General features: G+C 34.1%; 4 protein-coding genes across 7 annotated transcripts; 1 reads left to right on the forward strand and 3 right to left on the reverse strand.

Annotated features, from left to right (window-relative positions):
* Window positions 1-953: 953 nt before the first annotated feature.
* On the reverse strand, window positions 954-5,805 carry LOC140812374 (probable LRR receptor-like serine/threonine-protein kinase At5g59680). Its single transcript, XM_073170621.1, has 9 exons — window positions 5,322-5,805; window positions 4,417-4,963; window positions 3,535-3,998; window positions 2,948-3,083; window positions 2,584-2,655; window positions 2,434-2,502; window positions 2,214-2,285; window positions 1,471-1,542; window positions 954-1,381 (listed from the first exon to the last, which is right to left on the reverse strand). Exons 1-9 carry the CDS (start codon window positions 5,413-5,415, stop codon window positions 1,342-1,344), a joined length of 1,566 nt encoding a protein of 521 aa, XP_073026722.1. The 5' UTR covers window positions 5,416-5,805; the 3' UTR covers window positions 954-1,341.
* Window positions 5,806-6,705: 900 nt separating this feature from the next.
* LOC140812618 (protein phosphatase 2C 70-like) lies at window positions 6,706-13,562 on the reverse strand. 2 transcript variants are annotated; one of them, XM_073170933.1, is made up of 13 exons: window positions 13,208-13,562; window positions 11,878-12,067; window positions 11,552-11,746; window positions 11,276-11,451; window positions 11,035-11,193; window positions 10,024-10,167; window positions 9,882-9,943; window positions 8,844-8,979; window positions 8,235-8,329; window positions 7,972-8,087; window positions 7,750-7,879; window positions 6,991-7,045; window positions 6,706-6,905 (listed from the first exon to the last, which is right to left on the reverse strand). In XM_073170933.1, exons 1-13 carry the CDS (start codon window positions 13,388-13,390, stop codon window positions 6,744-6,746), a joined length of 1,803 nt encoding a protein of 600 aa, XP_073027034.1. In that variant the 5' UTR covers window positions 13,391-13,562; the 3' UTR covers window positions 6,706-6,743. The 2 variants fall into 2 exon arrangements, with proteins under 2 accessions (XP_073027034.1, XP_073027035.1); XM_073170934.1 differs by lacking the exon at window positions 13,208-13,562 and having other exon boundaries at window positions 11,852-12,033.
* A 2,051-nt stretch (window positions 13,563-15,613) lies between these two features.
* On the forward strand, window positions 15,614-18,844 carry LOC140811840 (peroxisomal adenine nucleotide carrier 1-like). Of its 3 annotated transcripts, none has more exons than XM_073169939.1 (6): window positions 15,614-15,798; window positions 15,918-16,074; window positions 17,411-17,642; window positions 17,922-18,068; window positions 18,162-18,322; window positions 18,402-18,844. In XM_073169939.1, exons 2-6 carry the CDS (start codon window positions 15,932-15,934, stop codon window positions 18,679-18,681), a joined length of 963 nt encoding a protein of 320 aa, XP_073026040.1. In that variant the 5' UTR covers window positions 15,614-15,798; window positions 15,918-15,931; the 3' UTR covers window positions 18,682-18,844. The 3 variants fall into 3 exon arrangements, with proteins under 3 accessions (XP_073026040.1, XP_073026039.1, XP_073026041.1); XM_073169940.1 differs by having other exon boundaries at window positions 15,617-15,769; XM_073169938.1 differs by having other exon boundaries at window positions 15,614-16,074.
* Window positions 18,845-19,023: 179 nt separating this feature from the next.
* Window positions 19,024-20,496, reverse strand: LOC140811841 (uncharacterized GPI-anchored protein At5g19250-like). Its single transcript, XM_073169941.1, has 2 exons — window positions 20,331-20,496; window positions 19,024-19,742 (listed from the first exon to the last, which is right to left on the reverse strand). The coding sequence occupies exons 1-2, from the start codon at window positions 20,398-20,400 to the stop codon at window positions 19,234-19,236; spliced, it is 579 nt and encodes a 192-aa protein (XP_073026042.1). The 5' UTR covers window positions 20,401-20,496; the 3' UTR covers window positions 19,024-19,233.
* Between the last annotated feature and the right edge of the window lie 2,726 nt (window positions 20,497-23,222).

Here is a 23,222-nt window from a genome sequence, read left to right on the forward strand (position 1 = left end):
TATATTTATGAGGAATTTTTTTACCTTCTCAACAATTAAAAAATATTAAATTAAAATAAAAAATAAATTTTAACAACTAAGAATCAATTTGTGTAATGGTTTGAAAATTACACATTTATAAAAATTAAAGGGTGAATTGAATTTGTCCATTCTGAAACATAACAAGTCAGATTTGAATGTTTATTCATTTATCGCATTCCACTTTATATAAATAAAATGTATAATTAAATCGAGTGCAATTAGCAAAATTACACTGTAAATAATATATCTTTTAAAAACCATATAGTAGTCCAAGAAACAAATATATTTAAGCTATTCTACCACACAAACGAACCAGCGAAATTACTATTCAACCAAACTCAAATTTCTGACATGGTAATAATTGTAACTGTTTGAAAATCTACTGTCTGTCATTTTGGCACAGCAGCAAGAAAGGTAGTGGTAACTAAATGAATTGACCCCATCAGATTTTGGATATTAAAAGCTGTACTTCCCTTGTGACCCATCCCATAGTGTTTTTCCAGCAAGATTCATGACATGTTTCATGGATATAAATGCACTCTTACTGAAAATGGATGAACAAGGAATGTGAAGTTAGATTTAAATATTTTTATAGATTTAACCCATTCCCATTAATTTCTGGTTGAGGTGGTGGGCGTTAAATCTTTTCCAAAAGGTTTCGTGATCTTGGAAAGGCATCATAACTTTAGCAGACATGACAACACGGTTTTACCCATTTACAGTCGTGTGTTTCACAAAACTTCGTACCATAAGAAAACTAGGAGAAAATATTATTTGTTCGCTCTTCGCAAAGATCTTGCCTAGCACGATATTAAGCCCGAAAGTTTGCACACCCAAGAACAGTGTGAAAAAAGATTGAAAATTACTACAACTAAAGGATTCTTGATCATCAAGGCAAGATTTACATGTTTTTGGCAAAAAGAATCGGGAACTGAAATTCGTGATGAGTATATGTGGTTTCATGCACCTACTTCAAGTGTAAAACAAAATTACAAAAAAAAAGTTGTTGCGAGATCTCATATACAATTCCAAACGAGTATGATGGGAAAAAAAATGTCGCGAAGATACGTTTGCTATCAAAATAAATCAATATGCACACGCCGCTGACACCAAAAGAGAAAGCAATTACACTTTATCTAATTACATAAACAATAATATTCACTTGTATTGCATATAGAATAGGAAGTAAGAATATGGTTCGAGTGGATGAACCATAAACCCGACTCCCAATTCTTCAGGAGTTCAATGCAAAGAACTCGACCCTGACTGATTCTAGAATATAAAGTTAGAAGGCCGAATAGAAGTGGTTTGAATGTTCCTTCACAATTGGGGCGGTGTCAAAAACGGGTTTCCAGAATACCTGAACAACAAATATTGATTCAATCACTCAAGTCTTGACCATTAAATTAAAACGAAGGAAAAATGTTTGACATCTAAACGAATAATAACCTGAGTGTCAAGCCTGGTTTTCCAGCAAGGTTGCTTGGTACTTGGCCTGTCAGATTGTTGTTTTGCAGGAAGCTGCGAGTATACAGTTCTATGTTAGAATGAGTATGCAAAGCTTGTTAGAAATGCTAAATTTTTTTCCAACAAAGAAATACAGATACTGTTTATAATAAATGGAAAGCCTAGGCCGCACAAGAATCAGCAAGGTATTTTAAAAATAAATTTTTTTGAATGAGCTCAGGAAAATCTCCCAAGGACTATTTTCTTCTACTGGCGGCTTATGTGACAGTTTTCAAAAGAAAATTGTACATAAGGATTGTTCAAGATTTAGTAGATTTTCACACAACCACAGACCAGGAGGTATTACAAACTTATCAGTCGCCTCACACTGATATGCTTTGTATAAAGCATTTGCATTTCGACTGAATATATCGAATTCGCATCAACCAATTCATAGCTTTACAGGAAGGTGAGTAAAATTGTAACGTTGACGAACCAGAGGATTGGTTACTTAGATTCATTGATATAACATTTCCTGATCCCCTGTCAGAAATTTAGAGTCCCAAAATGCATAAATTATTTTTGAAAGCCTACACCATGCATGCTTCAAGTGAATGTACGAGGAAAAAAAATCACGGTCGATACAAAAAAAAAAGCAGATAAATACTTTGACAAAGGAATAATGCATTACTGCAAGAAACATGAGACTTTCAACTTCACAGAATGCTTCGGAGTATAATACTTACACTTCACGTAATTTTGTCAGTGTTCCCAGAGATTCAGGAATCAATCCACTCAGTTTATTGTCTTCCAAATGCCTAATTGAATGGTGGAAATTATTAACACGTACAAAAATTTAATTTCCAAATATTTTTAAAAAGGTGACATTGAAACAAGATTGTCCGAGTTGATAAAACCCCCAACTGCACTTCAGTTCCTTGTTGCAAATGGAAGTTACTAACTTACAGAATTTCCAATCCGATCAATGAACTGAGGTCTGGAATAGTCCCTGACAGGCTATTATTTCCAAGCAATCTGTTAATAACAGGAAGCCATCAATGAATAATCTTCAACAATTCAACTCAATTGCACTCGAATATTTTGTTTTTAACTCACATGCTAGTCAACGCTGTCATCCTAAATATACTTGGAGAAATTGACCCTGAAAGACCCGTGCTTGTGAGGTTTCTGAGGACAATAGAGAAATAGAGTTAGCTGCTAGAGTCATTTGCCCAAGATGATAACAGAGTCGGTTTGAGCGGTTCAATGAGTGAATGTGTGCGTGAATTGAGAAAGGGAGCACGCATAGCATTCGGCTTCATCTTCCAAACTTCATTCTTTGCTCAGAAGTTTTAATTTTTTCATAAATAAATAAGAACAAAATTTTAGTTTTGAAAATGTAGTTAAAAATTGTCCACTCCTCAACTCGGCGGTTTCATCTCTGCCCCTGAAGAAAATTAAATAATAAAGTCCAACTTACAAGGTGGCAACACGAATTCGGGGCCCTTCTGTGCAAGTCACTCCAGTCCATGAATATCTAGGGGGTAAACATGGATCACCATTCCAATCAGCGGGAGGGTGCTTGAAGCTATTTCTCAAGTCTATCATTGCAATTACTGAAAGGAGAAAAAGAAAAAAGAACTTAAATCACATATCTGATTTAGGATCGGTATTTAGTTTCATGAGGAAAAATTCAAAAGTATCAACTACTTAGCCACCTCTCCTGTTTGAGGAAAAAATGCCAGTAATACTAGGGCTCCATGCCTGAGAAATTTTATACACGTCATTTAGTCTGAAGAGGTTCATTCAAGTGAAATGTTTAAAGAGCCATAAAACAACTGTTGTCAAGTGCAAGACTCTAAAAATGTAGGAGCATTTGCGGAGGTGAAAAAGACTGACCTATCATCATGGTGATGTACCTACCATAATTAAAATATTTCGTAATATTATGATCAGATCAATTTCACTATTCTAGAATTCGGTCCAACTAAGAAGAAATTGTAGGGAACGCTAAATCGCAATCCCGCTAATCATCCAAGTTATAGATAATTAAGAGCTGATTCATACCATCACGTGGGAGCGTTTTCCCTCCAGAAGGAAGCAATCGAAAAGCCTCTCCAGCATTAATTAGAGGGCCAGCACTTGACCCAAGAGTCGCAGTTAAAGTTAAATTAGTAATGCCAGAAAGAGGCCACTGGTTTGCAAAGACAACCAGACCAGCTGGAGTTACACTCAAGTTATTGTAATATGTAACACCATTGATGGTTATATCAACCATTCTTGAGCTTCCTGAAACAGAAGTTTGATCATCTGCGAAGTAAAGAGCAATATAATATTCTGCACTTTGAAGGATTCCCGGTGGCCAAGGTAGTACTAAAGGTTCTGACGGGCTTTTAGACAACCGTGAGTGAAACACTTTTACAGGAGGAAGGTTCCAGATACCAGAAACAGCAAGTTCTCCTGAACTTGAAGGCGGAAATGTGTTTTCTCCGAATGGTTGCCAATAGCGATTAAATAGGTCATCTGGATACCTGCTCATTGGCATTCTTGAAGTTAATTATAAATGAAAGAACCTCTTGAAGAATGCAATGACAAACAGTTTCTTGTACAGACCAGTAACAGAAAGCATTGTAGAACCATCAGAACACACATTATGGACTTTTTGCATTTCGTTTCTAAGTAAATAACTTCAAAATTCACATTGAATCGTGATATTTATGAAATGGTTGAAAATAATAACGGAAACAATATAGAATAATAAGCAATGTCAAAAAAAACTAAATAAAAGAAAACGGAGGAAAATGATCACGCGGAAAAAAATTTCAACAAGTTTCTTCCAAAATTAACCTAAACTTTGAAGCCTTGAATGAATTCAATAAAAATAAGAAAAGCAGAATACATAGATCATCCAATTTGACTATCCATAGCAAAAGGAGCTCAAATACTTACTCAATATATGGTCCATCATACCCAAACTTGTGTCTGGCTACCAAACTCAAAGAATAAGCTTTAAAATCTGTTGAATTATACAACTGATCCATCAAAAGCACAACCTCTAGAGCAGAGATGAAAGGGTCAGAATCAGTGTATGTGTTTGAAGCTAAACAGACGCTCAAATTTTTTCCCGTGGGCAAGAAGACCCCTTCATAATAACTCAGATTCCCATTTATATACGCATCAGTCGTATTAACCACATTCCAAAATGTCCCATCAACTATCTGATCAAAAACAGGAGGATTAACATTCCCGTTCACTCCACCATAGTAATATGACGTCCTGACCAAGTATTTCCGAGTCCGATCAACCGGAATTTCATAGCAGAATTTCTTGAAGAGGTTGTTTTTCGAAGGAAATCTGCGCACAGTGGATAGAGTTGGAACTGGAACTTGTTCTGCTATAGTCTTGGAAATTCCGGTGGATATGTAGGCCGTGTCTGGCTGCCATTCCAATCCTTTGTAGTTATAGTTGACAGAAGCGCCACAATCAATTAAGAAACCTGCAAACCAAAAGAAGAACACCAAAATTTGTTTTCTATTAGTAAGTGAAACTCGATAATTAAAGAAAACCTGGGAAAAACCCACAATAACAGAACAAAATATTTTATCTTGTTAGGAAAAGTGCCTCGATCAACAAACAATCTACACAATCCTAATAGATTAATTAAACAAAACTCGATCAAAAAGCAGACCTGCAAACACCTAAAGAAAACTCGGAAGTTTAGGAATTTATCAGTAAAATCAAAAGCCCAGATAAAATTTTGGCAAGATTTCATGAGGGATTCATAATAATCTAAAAAAACCAGAAAAACAAAATTACAATTGAATTGAGGGTTTGCTAATTTTTCGTTGACTTACCTCTAAGTGGTTGAGAGAAGGAAACGTAGGTCAGGGAAGACAAAACGAAGAGGAAACAAGCAAACATCTTCATGCATACCAAAGAGAAAGACATGACAAAAAGAAAGAAACCAAGAAAAATCAAATCTTTGGAGACAGAGAGGGAGGGAGAGAAGGTGGAAAGGCCGAAGAGTTGAAAAGCGTTTGCGGAGTCGCAGAATGGGAATGGAATTGGTCAGTTCGTCTGGTGAATTCTGCAAGAAAGAGATGAAGTTGGTGAAGAGGAAAGATAATGATCATATATGCATCGGGTAACGCGGGAACTGGAAGCAACAACTACACCAGGTCAGAGTGATGCTCGTCACTTTGATTTGGACATGAAATGTCAAGGATTTAACAAGTCAACGTCCCAGCAGACAGCGCGAATGGAGATCCAAGTTTGTGGGATTTTTCTGAAATTATACAAATATTCGCCTCGTGGAAGAAACAGGACAAGAGAATTTTCTTTTTTTATTACAACTCACGCAGGGAAGGGGGATCGAACCCGGGGTGGAAGGCCAGCTAATCCGACGGGTGAGACCATTGGGCTAGAAGCCCGGTCTCAGTCAATATGAAAAATTTAAAAGCATAAAATTTCCTAAAAATATTAATATGATAATATATCTTTCATTTTAAAAAAACCATTACATTTGTGTAAAAAAAATACATACATTTAACCATTTTATAACGAGTTTTATGTTTGATTTTTGAAAGAAGTGTTTTAAATACAATTATGTGGCGCCATATACATTTTCATTTATTTTTTATTTTTTGAACAAAAACATACATTTTCATGTGAGCTCAAGAAAAAGGATTTTTATTCCTTGAAAAAAAAAAGAGAATTTTCGTACCAAGAGAGAAATTATGAACTCTTAAGTAGTTGAATTTTTAAAATTTGTTTATGGAAAAACAATCATACATTCGATTAAAAGTTATTTCAATAAAGATATTTACGCAGGCATTAATTAATTACAACAATATAGTCTACACCAAATATAAAACTAAGCCTTGTCAAACATTTCTGGGGGAAAAAGGTTTATTCTTAATTAATATTATTAATATTTGCCTAAATTATCGTGACAAGAATTGTATCTGGGAATCTCCAGCGAGAGCAAATTTTTTTAAAAACTTTACTGCTTGAATGATCATGTCAAGTTGTCAACAAAAGCCGAAGTGCATGATAACGTCCAATTTGGTATAGTCGGATGCTTGTTAATTGTAAGAAATTGCTTATTTGATCAGAGTCAATTTTAAATTGGAAGTTCAATTAGCGACAACCCGAGTTAAAGCTTTAGGGAATATGTGCGTGTGTGTGTGTGAAAATATGAGCAGAGACAGAGACGATCAACAGGGAGTAAGCGGCTAGGAAAGAATTTGTATAAATGAAAGTAGTTTTGAATCTTTTCAGGGATCAAGTTTACAAGATTGTATTTTGTCTGCGTTGTTAAAATCTACAAATATTATAGATGTATTATCCTTTGTACGCAACGTTCGAGCCTCACTCAACAAAAAATTAGCTATCTTCTCTGCAGTACTGTCTCGGTCCATGGCGTTTCTCTCCATTGCCTGTCGGAAAATATAGATGAAGTAGGATTCAGAAACTGTGAACTAAAAAACTAAAAAACATATTGAAGAACAATTGTTCAGTTACTTGATTCACAAGCTGAACCGCCTTCTTGGTACTAACGACATCCCAAAAGCCATCACTACATCCAAACCAAGAATTTGCCCAGTCAAAAAGGTGCAAAAGCAACACAGAATTCCTTCGAATATATATATTATTTACATATATATATATATATATATATATATATATATATACATATATATATATATCATGCAGAGGCACGGTCCTACTCCTCGCAGAAACACACAAACTATGTTTTGGAAGTTAGATGCAGAAATGAGTTGGGTGTGACGTATATTACCGAAAAACTCTGTAATATGAACATCTTAACCTCCAAATAGAAAATGACATCATCCAAATTTCAACCCTACCATTAACTAACGTGTCAAATCAGTTGCCACTCTGTTTCTTATTTTTGAAATTAAATGTTGAACACAATTGATAAGCAAACGCAGGTATAGTTTTAGCTTCATGCAGGCCCTTCCAAATGAGCGGGGGACATCTCAAGATCTCAAGAAATGAGCAAGAATCTTTTGAAGAAATACTTGTATCCAAACAGAAAGAAAGACTTATTTCCTTGATGGGATTTTTTTGCGTGTTACAAGAAATCTCTTGGTTCTTATCTCTACAAAACAGAGAGATAAAAAAACCATTCCATTTGAGGAATTAATATAAAAATGAGACAATAAAAAAATCTGTATTAATATTAAATAAAAATGAAGTAGAGAATCCAAGACGAGTTTTGGGGTAAAAAAGAGAAGACTTGAAGTTTCAGCAGATTACCTAGACAATAGAGCAAAGCCCTGGCTTGTTTGGTCAATGTACACAGCTTCACTTATGTAGGGGTCTGAACTGAAGCGAGCATCCTGCTCCTTCAAAAATTTGTCTCCAAGCATCCTGCCTAGATTTAGTCCTGAATGGAAACAATCCAGGAAAGCAGGAAGTAAGTATATAATTGATGAAGAAATAAAAACTTTTTTATTGCCAAAAGTCGGCTTTTATCACCGCATATTCGTGATTCCCCATCTCTCAGAGGCGCTCCTGCTGCTTGCATACGGAGTCTTTCAGAATAACTGGTTATTCTATGGTCTTCCGTCATATTTATCTGCTTTCCCCCAACACTGCCAGATTATGGTTGAACCGGGTACTTTTGTCAATAAATAACTCAAGGTGAAAATATAATACATTAATTTATCCAGATCTTTTTCAGTCCACACGGCATGATGGCTGTGGCACAAGGTTAAAGCATGTTAAATATCAACACCTACTTTACGATGCAAGCTGAGTCTCCAACATTTGCACATTGTACATGGAAATTTTCATGCTTATCAGCCCAAGCCAGTAGCACTGTTGCAGTACAACCCTGAAAGAATTTTAATATCACAAAAAATTAATATCCTTAAACATGTCACAAGATGTATACAAGGAAACTACAGAACCTACAGAAGATTCCATTTTAGGGTCCTATAAAAATGCAATTGTAGCGGCCTAGCTAAAACAGCGATTAGTGATCTAAAAAATTGATGAATAATAGCATTCCGCTTTCTAACTAGATCATCACAATGAAGGAGACAATGTTAAACAACATTTTGTAGCAAATAGTTGAAATCTTACCAGGCTCAGAAATGTACACCCACAATTCTATTATTCAGTCAATAAGGCTTTACATAAAGTTCACATTCGTCTTTAATACGTTTGTCTGAACTATTAATAATATTAGGAAAAATAGACATCATCTGACAAATTAAAGTGCAGTAATTCAATCAGAAAGCATGACAAAAAACAGCGATGTACATGGCACATCTAGGAATGTCACGATTCAAGAAACTGAAAAATACGGTAGAACAAGGGTAAAAAACAGAGATGCAGAGCTGAACCTCATAGTAATGATTAATGCGTGATTCAGTTTGGTAAAATGCTTCTCTCAGTACGTCAGAAGCATCAGATTGTGATAAAACCTTCTCTCTTCTAATCGAATCCGACAAGATGTCAGCAATTACTTCAGGCATTATTCTGTGATAAATGATAAGTATATGTTTTCCATAAGAGTATGTGGCCAACACTAGAAATCATATTCATGAATGATCAAAAGAATTCAACATGAAGCATGCAGTGTCAACCTAAAGCACCCACTAAGGTTAGGACAGGAGACCAAATAATGCTTCAGTTTAGTCCTTAGCTAAATGTTAGAGGCTTAACTGCTTCAATACATAGTTGTCAAAGGTGAGCGCCTCTCGCCTTGAGGCGAGAGGCACCACCAGGCGTGGGCGTTGCGCCTGGGGCCGTCCCAGGCGCAACGATTCACAAAGGCAAGCCCAGGCGCGTGGCTGGGCTCGCCTTGGAAAGGCTCTCGGGTGCGCCTAAGGCGCGCCTGAGTTGCTTTTTTAAAAAAACAATTCAGTAACAGAGTTTTTTTATAGCAGCTTAAAATGTAAAATGTCCAACCCAACCCGAAACCCAACTTCTCTGGATGATTGAAGAATTTTAATTGTGTTACTTGTTATTATGAACTTATTAATAATTTGTTGTTTTTTGTGACATTGTGACTTATTTATTTCATATTTTAATATATTATTCTAAGATAAATATATTTTTTAACAAAATAAAAAATGGACGCCTTGCTTCGGTAAGGCGCGCGCCTCGCCTTGCGCCTCAGGCTCCAGATTCCTTGTGCGCCTTGCGCCCTTGACAACTATGCTTCAATACAAATGCTGTGAAAACAGTCCGATTTCTAGAAAGTGGCATTCAAAGAAAAGCAGTTCATGTAGATAACAACTTTGACAGCGGCAATAGATTAAAGATAGAATAAAATAATCCAATATTAATGATAGTGCTGGTCACGATTCAAATCAAAGTTTATTTCTGATTCTCCACATGTAGCAAAGGATAGTCCAAGTTAAAGAAAGTGGATTTACTTGCTAACGGATGTTGCAGCATCTGCTCCACCATGACCATCACATATGCCAAAAATTCCAAACTGCAACAAGTGAAGCAAAAACCTAAATTGCTAATTCAGGTATGTCTATAAATCAATGAGATAAGACATAACCCCAAAACCTGATAAGTTCCACGAAGAGGCCATTGGTAATAGCAGACATCTTCCATTGGCAACTTTTTTGCTCCTCGACGCATAGCCATGGGATCAGATGCTATACCAATGCCGAAGGGAATCTTGGAATCTGTTTGAGTTGTAATATGAACCTGCAGCAGGAAACAAATAGCAGAGTCATTAATGGCAATGCCAAAACTGCAGAAGGACCAGGGCCGCCAGGCATACGTTTCGATTGCTACTTACAACAAAAGGGCAGGATAAGAAAAGTAAGAGATAAATCCATTGAGAATAGAGATGTTACAAAAGTTCTAGCGACTAAATATAGACCAAGACATGTTATATAAATCTCAGCAACTAAAAACATAGACTTTTAACCTGATTAAGACGTTTTAGTCAGGGTTAATTCAGTTTTTCTGAGTTCTACCTCATCCAGTCACCTTTCAGCCAAACTGGAAGAGGAAGGGAAATGAAGTAGAATAATGACATTGTTAACATGCTACATCCTCATCCTCTTTGGCATCCACAACTATACCAGGATGATGTGTAACTTCCACTTCCATATCTATGTTTTTCCCAACTTTATTAAAATAGAAAATAAGCCAAGTTCTCAAAGCTTCATGTTAAATTGTATCATTAAACTAATGCCAGAGCTTTAAGTGCCTGTCATTGTAGAACCCTCATATTATAACAGCCTAAGGAGAAAAATAAACATGGTGACACAAAAGAAAAGATTTTTCTGGTTAATCTTTTCCTCCAGAACAAAAGGAATGGCATCAAAACAGTAAGACAGCTCAAGGAGATGTGAAATTATAATAAGCCTAGTGAGATATATGAGTTTATAACAGCAGGACACACCAATATCATAGTCATCAATATTCTTATCAAAGAATCAGGAGCAAATCCTGATTTGCCATAAAGGATCATGTGTGACCACATAAAAAAATTTTCCAAAACAGATTGTTTCGCAGACAAAGCACAGACAAGCTTACAAAGCCCAAATGGTTGCATCAACTTACAAGAATCTTTGAACTTGTGCCTAAAGTTATTGTATCTCCAGTTGAAAGCTCAGATGGAGTACCCAAATGTCTATTTCCAGATTGAGGGCGATGAACTGCTTGGGAATTCAAGAGTGTACCATTCAAGCTACCCATGTCAACGAGCTCCCATTTAAATTTCTGCAGCAGCGCCCCGTTATCAAATACAGAAAGCAGATAGCATAAAAATCAAGTACATACAACAATAAAGAGCTACGCTTACACTTGCATTCCAATTTATCATTGAGTGCTTTCCAGAAACTTCCGAGTCCTTTAACAATATATTACAAGGTAAAACTCTTCCAACAGTCACCGGGAGCTTGGATGTATTCGTCGACTGTACGGAATACTGAAGCCCACGAGAAGGCCCAGAAATTACCTCCAGCATTATAGTACTTCCTGCACTTCTAAGAGAAAATCATGATCACGTGTTTTATAAATCCTGCCAACAACACTACGAGAACATTGGAACTTATATAGTTCGTGAGGAGAAATTTACTCTGATTTGCAGTATAAGTGGGAACAGAATCTCTGAAAGTTCTCTTATCTGGATCATGTTTTGAGCTATAGTTCACATCCTCTCTTCTTCCATATATCAGTTCTTCGGGAAACTTATTGGGAACTGGGAGTTTCAGCGTATGACCCACAAAAGAATCCTCAGAATTATTTGGAATGTTGAGAATAAAGCTGTCATCTGGAAAGAGCAATAAGAAACTTCGAACTTTTACTAAAAGAACGCAAAACTTGACACGACTACAAGTGGACAAAAAAGTTTACAATAACTTATAGCTTAAAATACCAAATAAAATGGTTAGCATCTATTACTATGGGTCAAGTGAGAAGTTGTTGATGGAAGCCTTTGTTTAGGTTCCCCCGCATTATAATTTGGTGGGCAGAAACCAGCTTGAGTTTGACAACCAGATGGGTCAATAAAGTCACCAATGATAGATGCACTGCCTTCGCTTTCAATAATACCCTGGTCTCCGTTAACGAGCGGCCTCTCAATGTCATCAACCTGTTGTGGAAAAGGTAAAGCGCATAACAGTCATGAAAAATAAAGGGGGGGAAAGACACAGTGATCAACTTTCAGATGAAACAGTCATTGCAGGTACATGTTACATCAAGCTAAGCCAAGCAATCCATGTCATGCACAAACACAATCATCAAAAATCACCATGTAAAGAACGTAAAATACCAACTGATGCATGTGAAAAACCTCAAAATAACCATTAAAAGGTTACCGTCAAATTTAACTATATTGGGAAACAATGAAAAAGAAAAATGTTCCCATGTTTGGTGCCAGCATTGCATCATTTTCCATTTGAAACACTTCATTTTTTAGAAAGGTGGATAACAATTCAATAACAAATACTAGCGTGGATTATGCAGCTAGGTACGTTACAAAAACATTGCAAAATTTGAGGAATAACCAAAAAAATGGAAACTTAAACCAGGTAAACGGAATTATGATGGCATTTCGAGATAGATAAATGTAGCACAAGCTTTATTTACTCAAGTCTAAGGAACAAAAACTAAAATGCCAATGAAGAATACTCCACATGGCAAGCACTTGACTATTAGCTTCCACAACATCAACAACACAGTGGCATTGGATAAGAACACAAAACCAAAGCCCTATTTACTTTCCAGTAAAAACCAATGAATATTTGGTTCTGTTACACAACATAATATTGCAAAGAAAAACACAGAACCAAGAAATTGAAATAGTTGCTTTGAAAACCGTCCAGTTTCACGGATCGCGATCATTTCAATGTTCTAGACAACATGTATCATGGAAACAAAAAAACGATACCCCCCCCCCCCCCCCCCCCCAACTTTCATCCGTTCAAAACAATAGCCCCAGTAAGATTGACAAAGCAGGCCAAGAAGGAGCTAAACTTTGCAAGAATGAGAAAAATGGAGACATGAAATTAGGAAGAAAAAAAACATAAACAATGTAATCTACCTCATAAAACCAAGAACCGAAAGGCCCGCTCAAACACAAAACCATGCACTTGCAAACAGCGCCTAAATTCCCAAAACAGAAAACCGATCAAACATATCTTTACGACCAAAGCTCCCAACGCTCAAATCAAAATCACATTTATCCACTCACAAACAAACACCTAAACCATACCAAATAAAAAAATCAGACCTTGATCGTGATACGCGACCGGTGGCGACCGGCGGAGGAGATGAAGCGACGCCATGGCTTGAATCTGCAAACGATGAGAACCAGGATGATAATGAGCAGCAACATAAGAATCACTATCCCAAAAATCAACCCCGGCGATGACGTCAAAGCGCTGCTGTGGATGACTTGCATCGGATTATCCATTGGATTATCAATCACTATGATTTTCTAGGTGAGAGAGAAAATCAACGCTCTATATTATCGGAAAATTCGAACTTTATTTTGCATTTTTACCAACCAGCCATACCTAATAACAACCACCGTAGAGGGGAAAACCGCGAGAAGGATGCTTTGAACTGGTCACTCTTGTTATTACTGCTAAACTCAGATTGTACCCAACATAAATAAATATTTATACTATAACCCCAACATAAATAAATATTTATACTATAACCCCAAATCTTTCTTTTTTATCGTTTTACACCCCAAAGCGAGAATTCTATGTATCAAGGACCACAATTTTGTTCTTCTCGTGCCATTTTAAAAATCATAGCTTCGAAAAATACATTATTTAATTTTAGGACTATGATAATAAGAACAATTGATTGTTTTTTAAAGAGAATATATTTTTTAGATTTTAACTAGTTCAGATTTTATTAATATCTAAAATTACGATTGGATTTAAATCCTAATGAAACTGATTAAATTGAAAATAACAATTTTGACCCCAACGTCACTACTTAATATATATATATATATATATATATATATATATATATATATATATATATATATATATATATATAATTTTGAAACCTTGATTTCGGACATATTTTTTGTGCCCGAAGCCGGCTATGATGTGTTGATTAATTATCAGATATCAATCAAATTATTACTTAGTTTTTATATGTCAAATCATTCAAATAAAATTTATAATATTAGCATTCATATCTTTATTATTTAACCAGATATATTCTTTCATCGAATGTTGTTCAATATCATACTAAAATATTTTAATAATAAAGATATTATTTATGTTCAAATCACATCAACTCAAACCAAACAACCTGAATAAATAAATACTTTCTTTGCACTCACCCCACTTATTTCAATGCCTAAATGTGTCTCACCTGTAATAGAATGTGGTCTGATTGCCCCAATATTAATGGGGCTCCTTTGAAAATTACAAATAAAATAGGATACCAAAATACTTCAAAATAGAATAGGAAAAATAGGACAGGTTTTTATAAAAATTGGGAAAACTTTACAAATTTTGTGATGTTTTGTTTCTTAAATGAAATATTAAACTCCCACTAAGTGTTTATAATAAAATTAATATCTCACTTGTGCGATGCACATAATATTTAAATTAGTATATATATATATATATATATATATATATATATATATATATATATATATATATATACTAATTTAAATATATATATATATATATATATATATATAATTACTTAAATATATTGAGCATCATCACTTCCCTAAAAACACAATTGTTCCATAAAACTTCCATCGAACATTTATATCAATTAATTATATCATCACAATCTATAAATATATATTATATTTAGCAAGCTAGTCTCGTCACATTCCATATCTAATGTATTTATTTTTTCCAATGCTTTTCGAGTTAAATTCACAATAGAACTTATTTTTTTGAAAAAGAAAAAAGAATCAACTAAGTTAACTGCAGGTGAAATTCACCTTATAAAAAAAATTTCTAAAGCTTGATTTCTTTTTTCACATAATTTGCATGTGAGCTCCTTCTCTTCCACATATCAAACTATTTTATTATGTATATATATGTATAGCGCGTATATGTATGTATATGTATGTATTTTCTGATGATGCATGCATTCTTTTTTAATGCTTTTCATTTTATTTTATTTGTTAAAAATATTGTTAAGAGTATTATTTAAATTGATTTCTATCATAAAGTTATATTCTCAGTGGTATTTGTTTTTCTAAAACTTGTTTGTGGTGTTTTCAATGTTAGGTAAGTATGTCAAATCATAAGAGGTTTTATATTTGCGATACGAGTTGATCCATTCAATATTTATTATGAAAATCAATATTTTTAATGAAAAAAATCATATATTTTCATAGATTGGGTCGAGTTGGATTTTCTTCTTATAAAATTAATTAACGAGACGATATAAGTGAAATAGGTAAAATAACAAATGTTCTACTAGTTGGTTATCTTGTGTTTACCCACCAATCTTGAGACATAAATTTTTGTTGAAATATTCACTATTTTTAATCTTTTTATAGTAAATCAGAGATAATAATTGAATATTTTTTTAAAAAAATTAGAATTGAAATGTTTTAGATTTATTTCACAATAGTCATATGGAAAAAATATAAAAATCAAATCAAATAAATAAATATATAACGTGACATTGGTCATGCTGTCACCTTTTTGATGTACCGACCCCAAGATCATCATCGACTACCCAACTACTTTCTCGGCGGCGGTCATAAAGAACCCAACCACTACGACCACGGGCCGCCGTGGACAATGGGACTTCACCGACGGACTCCGCCTCCATTGCACTAACTTTCGAAGTTTTGTTCTATACTCGTTTTTTACTGTGGTTAGGAGCGCGATCGCCGGAAAGGCGGCAATTTATTTGATCTAAACTTTGACCGTTTCGGTTTCTCATCATTAATTAGCTTTTCAATCGCTTTTAAATTTTTTTTTTTGGGTGAAAAGGTTGGTTTTTTTCAATGGATTTGGATCTGGAGTCTCTAGTGGAGGCGACGTCGGGTGCTGTGGGTGCACTGGTCAGCACCACCATTTTGTATCCTCTCGACACATGCAAGACGAAATATCAAGCTGAAAATCGAGCTCACCATCACCAAAAATACAGGTTATTTCCTTCTTCTAATTTTAATTTATCGGCAATTAAGTACAATTTTCTGCGTCGTGCTATTGGTGATAAATCTACTGTGGAACTATTGCTATCATGGATGCTTTTTTTTTTGGGTAAACTTTGGAAATTAGAAGTCATGTAGTGTTTAAATCCTTATCATGAATTATGGTGCCTCTTTTTGGGGTGGGAACGGGACGTGTTTAGCTACTGGGAAAATAGTTTTTTTTATTCTCGTGTGCTTGATTCCATAATTTGGGTGGGTGATGTTACATTTTGTGTGTTTGAATTAAGTAGGTGTTTTTGTTATCTGGTTTTTACGTCCCCGAATAAGCTGGAAATGAGAAACTGTGTCTTTTATTCATGTTTAATGAGATGAATGAAATTAAAGGGAAAGATAGTGTTGATGCTGTTTGAATTTTCTTCAAGTAAATAACTTTTCATGGCATGACCTTTTTTGTTCCACGAGAAAACTTTTTGTGTTGGAAAGATTATGTTTCCAATCATAGATTGGATACGGGAAATTGGGGATTGGGATTTGAGCTCAAATAGACACAAAAAAAGACACAAAAGAGGATGCGAAAGCTAAAATTATGCAGACTTTTTACTGTTGCAAGTATTTATGATTCCTGAGGTTTGAAATTTAAACAGAATAAGACTTCACCATATTCCATGCCAGCATTTCGTTGTAGATTAACTTAATGGCTGTCTCAGTGCTGATTTCAAAACTTTAGATATGCTAATGTGATTTTTTGAATTGAGTTGTTTCGATGAGATGGGTAGCTTAGGTTGCACAAACTCATGTCAACCTGGCATGGCAACATGATAACATTTGAAGAGCTTCTGACTTTTCAAACTTGATCGTGCTCGAAGCGCCTACCTTTTGGGGATGTAGTAACTCACCCCAAAGTGGGAAAGAAGGCCAGCTCGAGCTCCATTTTTCCCATTCCAGATACCAAAAATAAAAAAAAGCATTCTTTCACACCTGTTATTAAGGTCTTAACCCTAAACCACAACCTTAATTTATTGAATATGAAAGAAGCTCTTTTTTGCTTGGTGATGTCACTTATAAAGTCTTCTCGAGTATTTCATCACAAAGAAATTCTTTCATTCATTTTCCTTCTGATTCATGTCTAACATCTTTGTGGCATTCTATTACTAGCTTTATGTTGTGCTTAACACTGTATGCTTGTAATGTAAATGCGTGACGCCTTTGTCAGTATACTCACATGTGGATCTTGCATCTCTTGAATTGAATCTGTACCCTCGTCTGTCACTCCTCAGCTAAACAGCTGCTGTCTTGAATTACTTGAGTTTATGATTCTTATTCTAACAGGAATATTTCAGATGTCTTCTGGGAAGCAGTTTCCAGGCATCAAGTACTTTCCTTGTATCAAGGCCTGGGAACGAAGAACTTGCAGGCTTTCATTTCACAGTTTGTCTATTTCTATGGATATAGCTTCTTTAAGAGACTCTACTTAAGAGAAAGCAGATCCAAGTCAATAGGAACTACAGCAAATCTGCTAATTGCTGCCGTTGCTGGCGCATGCACGGCCATAGTAACACAGGCAAGTCCGGAATTCCCCTATTTCGTTTTGCTAAAATGCCAGCACCATTCTGGTTGCATGATGAGAGTTTATTTATTTCACGTTGAATAATGAAAAAGGGTTAAAGTTTACAAGGTTCATTGCCCTGGCTAGTAATTTAAAGGATCTTGAATATTTTTATTATAGCGAGTGTCGACCTGGCAGCTTCACGTTAATACTTTTTGGTGTATATGTTACCACGTCTGAATTAGGTAGCCTAGTTATATCTGTCATTGACCTGATTATGGTTTTATTGATCAGCCTCTTGATACAGCATCATCAAGAATGCAAACAAGTGATTTTGGGAAATCCAAAGGGCTTTGGAAGTCCATCTCTGATGGAACTTGGAGCGAGGCATTTGAGGGTCTAGGAATCTCTCTTCTTCTTACAACAAATCCTTCCATACAGGTTGATACTTGTCCTTTTAGAGTTCCATTTCTGAAAGTCGATAACTAATCATCATCGACAACCAATTCTAATGGAAATTACAATACCATACAGTATACTGTGTTTGATCAGTTGAAGCAGAGACTATTAAAGAACAGAATGAGCGAACAAAGAGGCGGTCTATCAACTCCAGAGACTCTTTCTGCATTTTCTGCGTTTGTGGTGGGTGCAGTTTCGAAATGCATTGCTACCTGTATAACCTACCCAGCTATAAGGTAATCGAAACCGTGAATTTATCTTGCTTGTTTAGTTGACTTAGCATTTTGGTGAAGTTAAGTTTTCAATTCTAAACAGATGCAAGGTGATGATACAGTCAGCCAAGTCAGGTGAAAATGACGAGGGTAACGCTCAACTTAAATCCTGTAAGACAGTGTCTGGAACTTTTTACTCCATTTGGGAAAAAGAAGGGTTTCTCGGTTTCTTCAAAGGGCTACAGGCTCAAATGCTGAAAACTGTCCTAAGCTCCGCTCTGCTTTTGATGATAAAGGAGAAGATCTCAAAAACAACATGGGTCCTAATGATTGCAATAAGGAGGTTCTTGTTGACAACTAGACCGAGGTTAAAAAGCTCTTGAAAGTAGCATCGGCATGGCGAGTCCAATGAACTCAAAATATCGTAATGCCTCTTGGCGAGTCCGATAAAATTGAAACAATTTCCGTTTATAAACTTAGTTGTACACATGATTGTGTTATTGTGACATAATTTTGCACAAATAAGGTTAGGAATGAGCCTTGAAACAGATATGCACAACTTATTATGCTATTGCCTATGAGTGGTAAATTGTCCCGTTTCTGGAACTTGGGCAGTGATAAAATTTCATCCAGATAATGTTATAGACGAGATTACAAAGTGTCATTAATGGAAGAAACTTGCCAGAAAAGGAAGATATTTTTATACGACAAGAAGAGCCGAAGAGTGGAGAGACCAACATATTGCAAAATGTGCGCAACACATCAATGCATGGTTAGCTTTATAACAAGCTTTCGCCAATATTTCATATCCTGTCAGGACTTTAAACTGCAGAATCGGCTTCTTAAGACACAAAAGAACTTTTGACATTATTTAATAGATACATGGCCAAAAGGAAAATAATCTAGATTTGTCAACCTCAAGTGATCGACTCCACTCAGTGTAACACAAAAAATGCTGCAAATAAAGCCACAAAATAGCTGATAGAAGCAAGGCTGTACGCTCCACTGTTGTTCGAATTAGTTCCCACAGAGTAACTCCCATCGGGTGTGCTTGTAGTCAAAATGACAACTATCCAGTTACCTTCAGAACCGATACCGATGCCACTGAACGTGGAATCATTTAAATAGCGCGTGTATTGCGATTTCGTGAAATTTGATATGACAAGACTTGGATCGAGGTTGGGAACACAAGCAGGCAGAATCTGTCCATCTCTTGTAGTGGTGGCATTTAACCGGCATTTTGTAAGAAGGTTTGGAAAGTCAGTGTACTGAGGTTCGGTGCCTGGTACAGCGTTCGGACCTGTGGTGTTGGTGCAAGGTTGGTTCTTGAATTGATCTGCAACTTCACTGCCCAGGCATTCAGCTCGTTCGTTCTTGGTTAATATCGTCAAGTTTAAGGATGTTCTGTACTGGTTGATCGCTCGATGAAGATTGTCGTCATCATCTGCGGAAGGAATAATGAAGATCGAGTTATTACCTAAAAATCTATATTAAAAGTCAAAGACGAAGATTTTTCATCGATCTGATTTCAATATCAGATTCGTAGCCCCCATTAAGACATACTTCGGCAAGATCTTTAAACCAAAAGGCAACAGAGATGAAACAGTTAACTCTACAATTTCTTGATCTTTCCTCTGTCCATTTGGTTCCAAATGCATTACTGTAATCAATTCTACTTAACAATATTTGTACCTAAAATGCCATACTAGCTCAACCGCTAGAAACGCGAGCCCTTACGAGAAACAAAACTAGCCAGGAGAAACTGAAGAAACCAGACAGCATAAGAGAACATGTTCGACAAAATCAAAAACTAATCTGCTAACAAAAACAGACCTTCAATCCCAAAAATGAAACCACGAAGTTGTCGATCAAAGTTTATAACAAGACACCCATTTGGCCCGAAATCATAACATTTTGAAAGCAACAAGCAGAACACCGCAACCCAAATCCAAGAATTAGAGTCAAAGCAAAACAAATTGTGTCTTGGATATCCAAGAAGATGGGTAAGCTGGAAAAGCAGTAGAGTAGTTACCATCGCTTCTTGCGAGAAGAATGGAGTGGAGGAACAGAGAGAGGAGGAACCACCATCGGAGAAACGCCATTTCTGAGTGAAATGTAAGCTTCGAGCTTTTCACTAGAGATTCTGTCTTGGGGAAGGCTGATGGATTTGCCTTTGCCTTGCCTTTGCCTTCGCCTTCGCCTTCGCCTTCGACTGATATAAGGAAAACTACTGGTGACGCGGCATTAGAAAACGTAGCAAAGTTTCATGTAATCAATACGTCATGACTTATATTTACTTTACCGTATTATCTATTTATCAATTAATTATTTAATTTATATTAATTAAATTATTAAATTTAAATTATAATATTACTCCTATAAACAATATTATTAATATTTTATTAATTATTTTTATCTATATATTATTTTCTTATATTTAAATTCAAATGGTGCCTTGATGATGATGGCATCCGTAGCAATAAGCTTCTGTAAGATGTTTATGTTGTGTTCAAATCACTGACAAATTAAAAGTTAAAAATTCATTTCTGAAAAGAATTTATCTCTATTATCCTAAATATCTTCAATAACTTTTTAATACTCACACTTTCAGTTCTCTTATTTTTATTTTAAATACCGTTTATCTTTATTTATAATATCATTTACCATATTTATTAATTAACATTTTTTAATATTTAAATTTTATTACATTAGTTTTTATGAAATCAATAATTCGACAAAAATAAATTAAAAATTAGTATGTACCGGCTAGCTAGTTTCGATAAGAGCAGATCTCTTGTGAGGCGGTCTCACGAATCTTTTATCTGTTAGACGTGTCAACTCTACCGATATTCACAATGAAAAGTAATGCTCTTAGCATAAAAAGTAATATTTTTTCATGCACAACCCAAATAAGAGATTCGTCTCACAAAATACGATTCGTGAGACCGTCTCACACAAGTTTTTGTCTTTTGGATAATTTGAAAGTGAATTTAATGAAAACTAAATTTATAAATTGAGAAAATAACATTACATAACATGATGAAATTAAAAACAACATAAATAAACTAGAATAGCATAGCAATTATAAAATAATAATGCCGAAAAAAAAATTTATATTCTATTTAAAAAATCATGTGATAAATCACATTTTGATAAAGAATTGGAAAATTGGAAGTGAAGGTAGTAGTTGTTGCATAATCATTTTCAAATGAAAACTTTATGTTTTAGAGAATATGTGTCCACTGCTGTGTTTGACTGGCATTGCCTCATGATTAATACATTTAGTTTTAATAATTCAAAACCTAATTTAATGTTAATTAATATTTTTAGAACAGTAAAGGGGTACGTAGTAATTGAGGATCTAAAATTCTTAATTCGGGAGAAGAAAGTCTCGTTAGTGTGTATGGACGAAAAGCCAACGCAACAGTCTACAGACATCTTTTTCTTCTTCAATAAATCTCCATTCATTATCGTGGAAAATGAAGAACCATAATGTGGATCGATTTTTGTTTGCGTGAGACAGATGAATAATGTTCGTATTTACACTAAAAACTAATATTTTTTTATTAACTAGCATGATGTGCGTGTGTTGCACGTAATATCAATTATATTATAAAAATTAAAAAAAATTGATTTTCTAAAAAAACAATTTAAATTATTTCGTTATTTATCTAAGCTTAATTTCTTATCATATTAGACGATTTATAAGAATTTATATAACTTGCTTTCAAAATTATTTATCAAATTAAAATTCAAGCAGTTGATTTTATGTTATATAATAAATTGTAATGAACATAATATATATAACACAATGAACTGAATTTTTTTTTAAAAAAAATAAATATTCAAACACCACGTATAAAGCATAATAACTTAAAAATTAACCAAATTATGGATTTTATCGATGTATAAATCATAATCTACAAAAGCGAAGCATACTAAAGACAAATAATTATCAATTTAAAATCACTGGGACTAACTCATAAAAACAATATTAAAACAAATGAAATAGTAATATTGATAGTAAAATATAACTCATAATATTTAATTTAATCTCCTAAAGAATTTTTTTACTTTTTATTTTTACAATTCTATATCATGGATAATAAATTCTATACATCGATCTTTTGTAGACTAACATTGATAACTATTAATTTCTTGTTAAATAAGTTTTAAAATAATAAATAAATCAACATATTTAAAGAAATGTATATTCAAATAAGATTATATGATCAATATCAAATAAACTCATATAATAATTATTAAATATAGATTTTAAACTATTGGTATGAGTTTCATCATTAAAATTTGAAATATAACAAAAGAAATAAAATTTCATAAAAAATTGTTATTTTTGTATATATTGAATTAATTAGTTTTGAATTCAAAATAATTAAATAAAGATATTAAATATCATATGCAAAAATTATGATACTTTAACAAATGCTAATCAATGATCATTATAATTATATTTATGATAAGGATTATATCATATATTGTTTTTACAGTAGAAAATAACTTAGAGTCTTTTTATTGCTCATTAAATTTCTTTTCATGAATTACATATTCAAAGTTTTTATTGATGATTGATTTTACCAGTAATACATGTAATTTTTTTAGTTATGCAATTTAATAAAATAATTATGCCTTTAACATATAAATTCGTTATAGATGATTTTTTTTCATATTTTTTCGAAATCATACTATCTTTTAAAATCAAAATTAAACTCTTTACTTTTAATTTTTTGTTAAAAAAACCCATAAAATATGTTAATTATTCTACTATTGCACATATATTTATAAATTTTCATATATCTTTTTGTGATACCATAATTTATTACTTAATTAGAAATTGCATTAAAAATATATTTATAAAATTACAGTAAAATCATTGGAAAAAAATGTAAAGAGAAAATTAAAAAGA

The sequence above is a fragment of the Primulina eburnea genome, chromosome 14 (genome assembly GCF_022965805.1).
Source record: "Primulina eburnea isolate SZY01 chromosome 14, ASM2296580v1, whole genome shotgun sequence".
In the NCBI taxonomy this organism is placed as follows: domain Eukaryota; kingdom Viridiplantae; phylum Streptophyta; class Magnoliopsida; order Lamiales; family Gesneriaceae; genus Primulina; species Primulina eburnea.

Coding starts and splice junctions, on each gene's coding strand:
- LOC140812374 (XM_073170621.1), bottom strand. CDS start 5,415: ATGTCTTTCTCTTTGGTATGCATGAAGATGTTTGCTTGTTTCCTCTTC. Junction 4,964..5,321: donor CTTCTCTCAACCACTTAGAG/GTAAGTCAACGA, acceptor TTTGGTTTGCAG/GTTTCTTAATTGATTGTGGC. Junction 3,084..3,534: donor GAAAACGCTCCCACGTGATG/GTATGAATCAGC, acceptor TTCTCCTTTCAG/TAATTGCAATGATAGACTTG.
- LOC140812618 (XM_073170933.1), bottom strand. CDS start 13,390: ATGGATAATCCGATGCAAGTCATCCACAGCAGCGCTTTGACGTCATCG. Junction 7,046..7,749: donor GGCTTTGCTCTATTGTCTAG/GTAATCTGCTGA, acceptor GTTTGGATGTAG/TGATGGCTTTTGGGATGTCG. Junction 6,906..6,990: donor CGGTTCAGCTTGTGAATCAA/GTAACTGAACAA, acceptor ATTTTCCGACAG/GCAATGGAGAGAAACGCCAT.
- LOC140811840 (XM_073169938.1), top strand. CDS start 15,932: ATGGATTTGGATCTGGAGTCTCTAGTGGAGGCGACGTCGGGTGCTGTG. Junction 16,075..17,410: donor CACCATCACCAAAAATACAG/GTTATTTCCTTC, acceptor TTATTCTAACAG/GAATATTTCAGATGTCTTCT. Junction 18,323..18,401: donor ATAACCTACCCAGCTATAAG/GTAATCGAAACC, acceptor AATTCTAAACAG/ATGCAAGGTGATGATACAGT.
- LOC140811841 (XM_073169941.1), bottom strand. CDS start 20,400: ATGGCGTTTCTCCGATGGTGGTTCCTCCTCTCTCTGTTCCTCCACTCC. Junction 19,743..20,330: donor TCTTCTCGCAAGAAGCGATG/GTAACTACTCTA, acceptor TTCCTTCCGCAG/ATGATGACGACAATCTTCAT.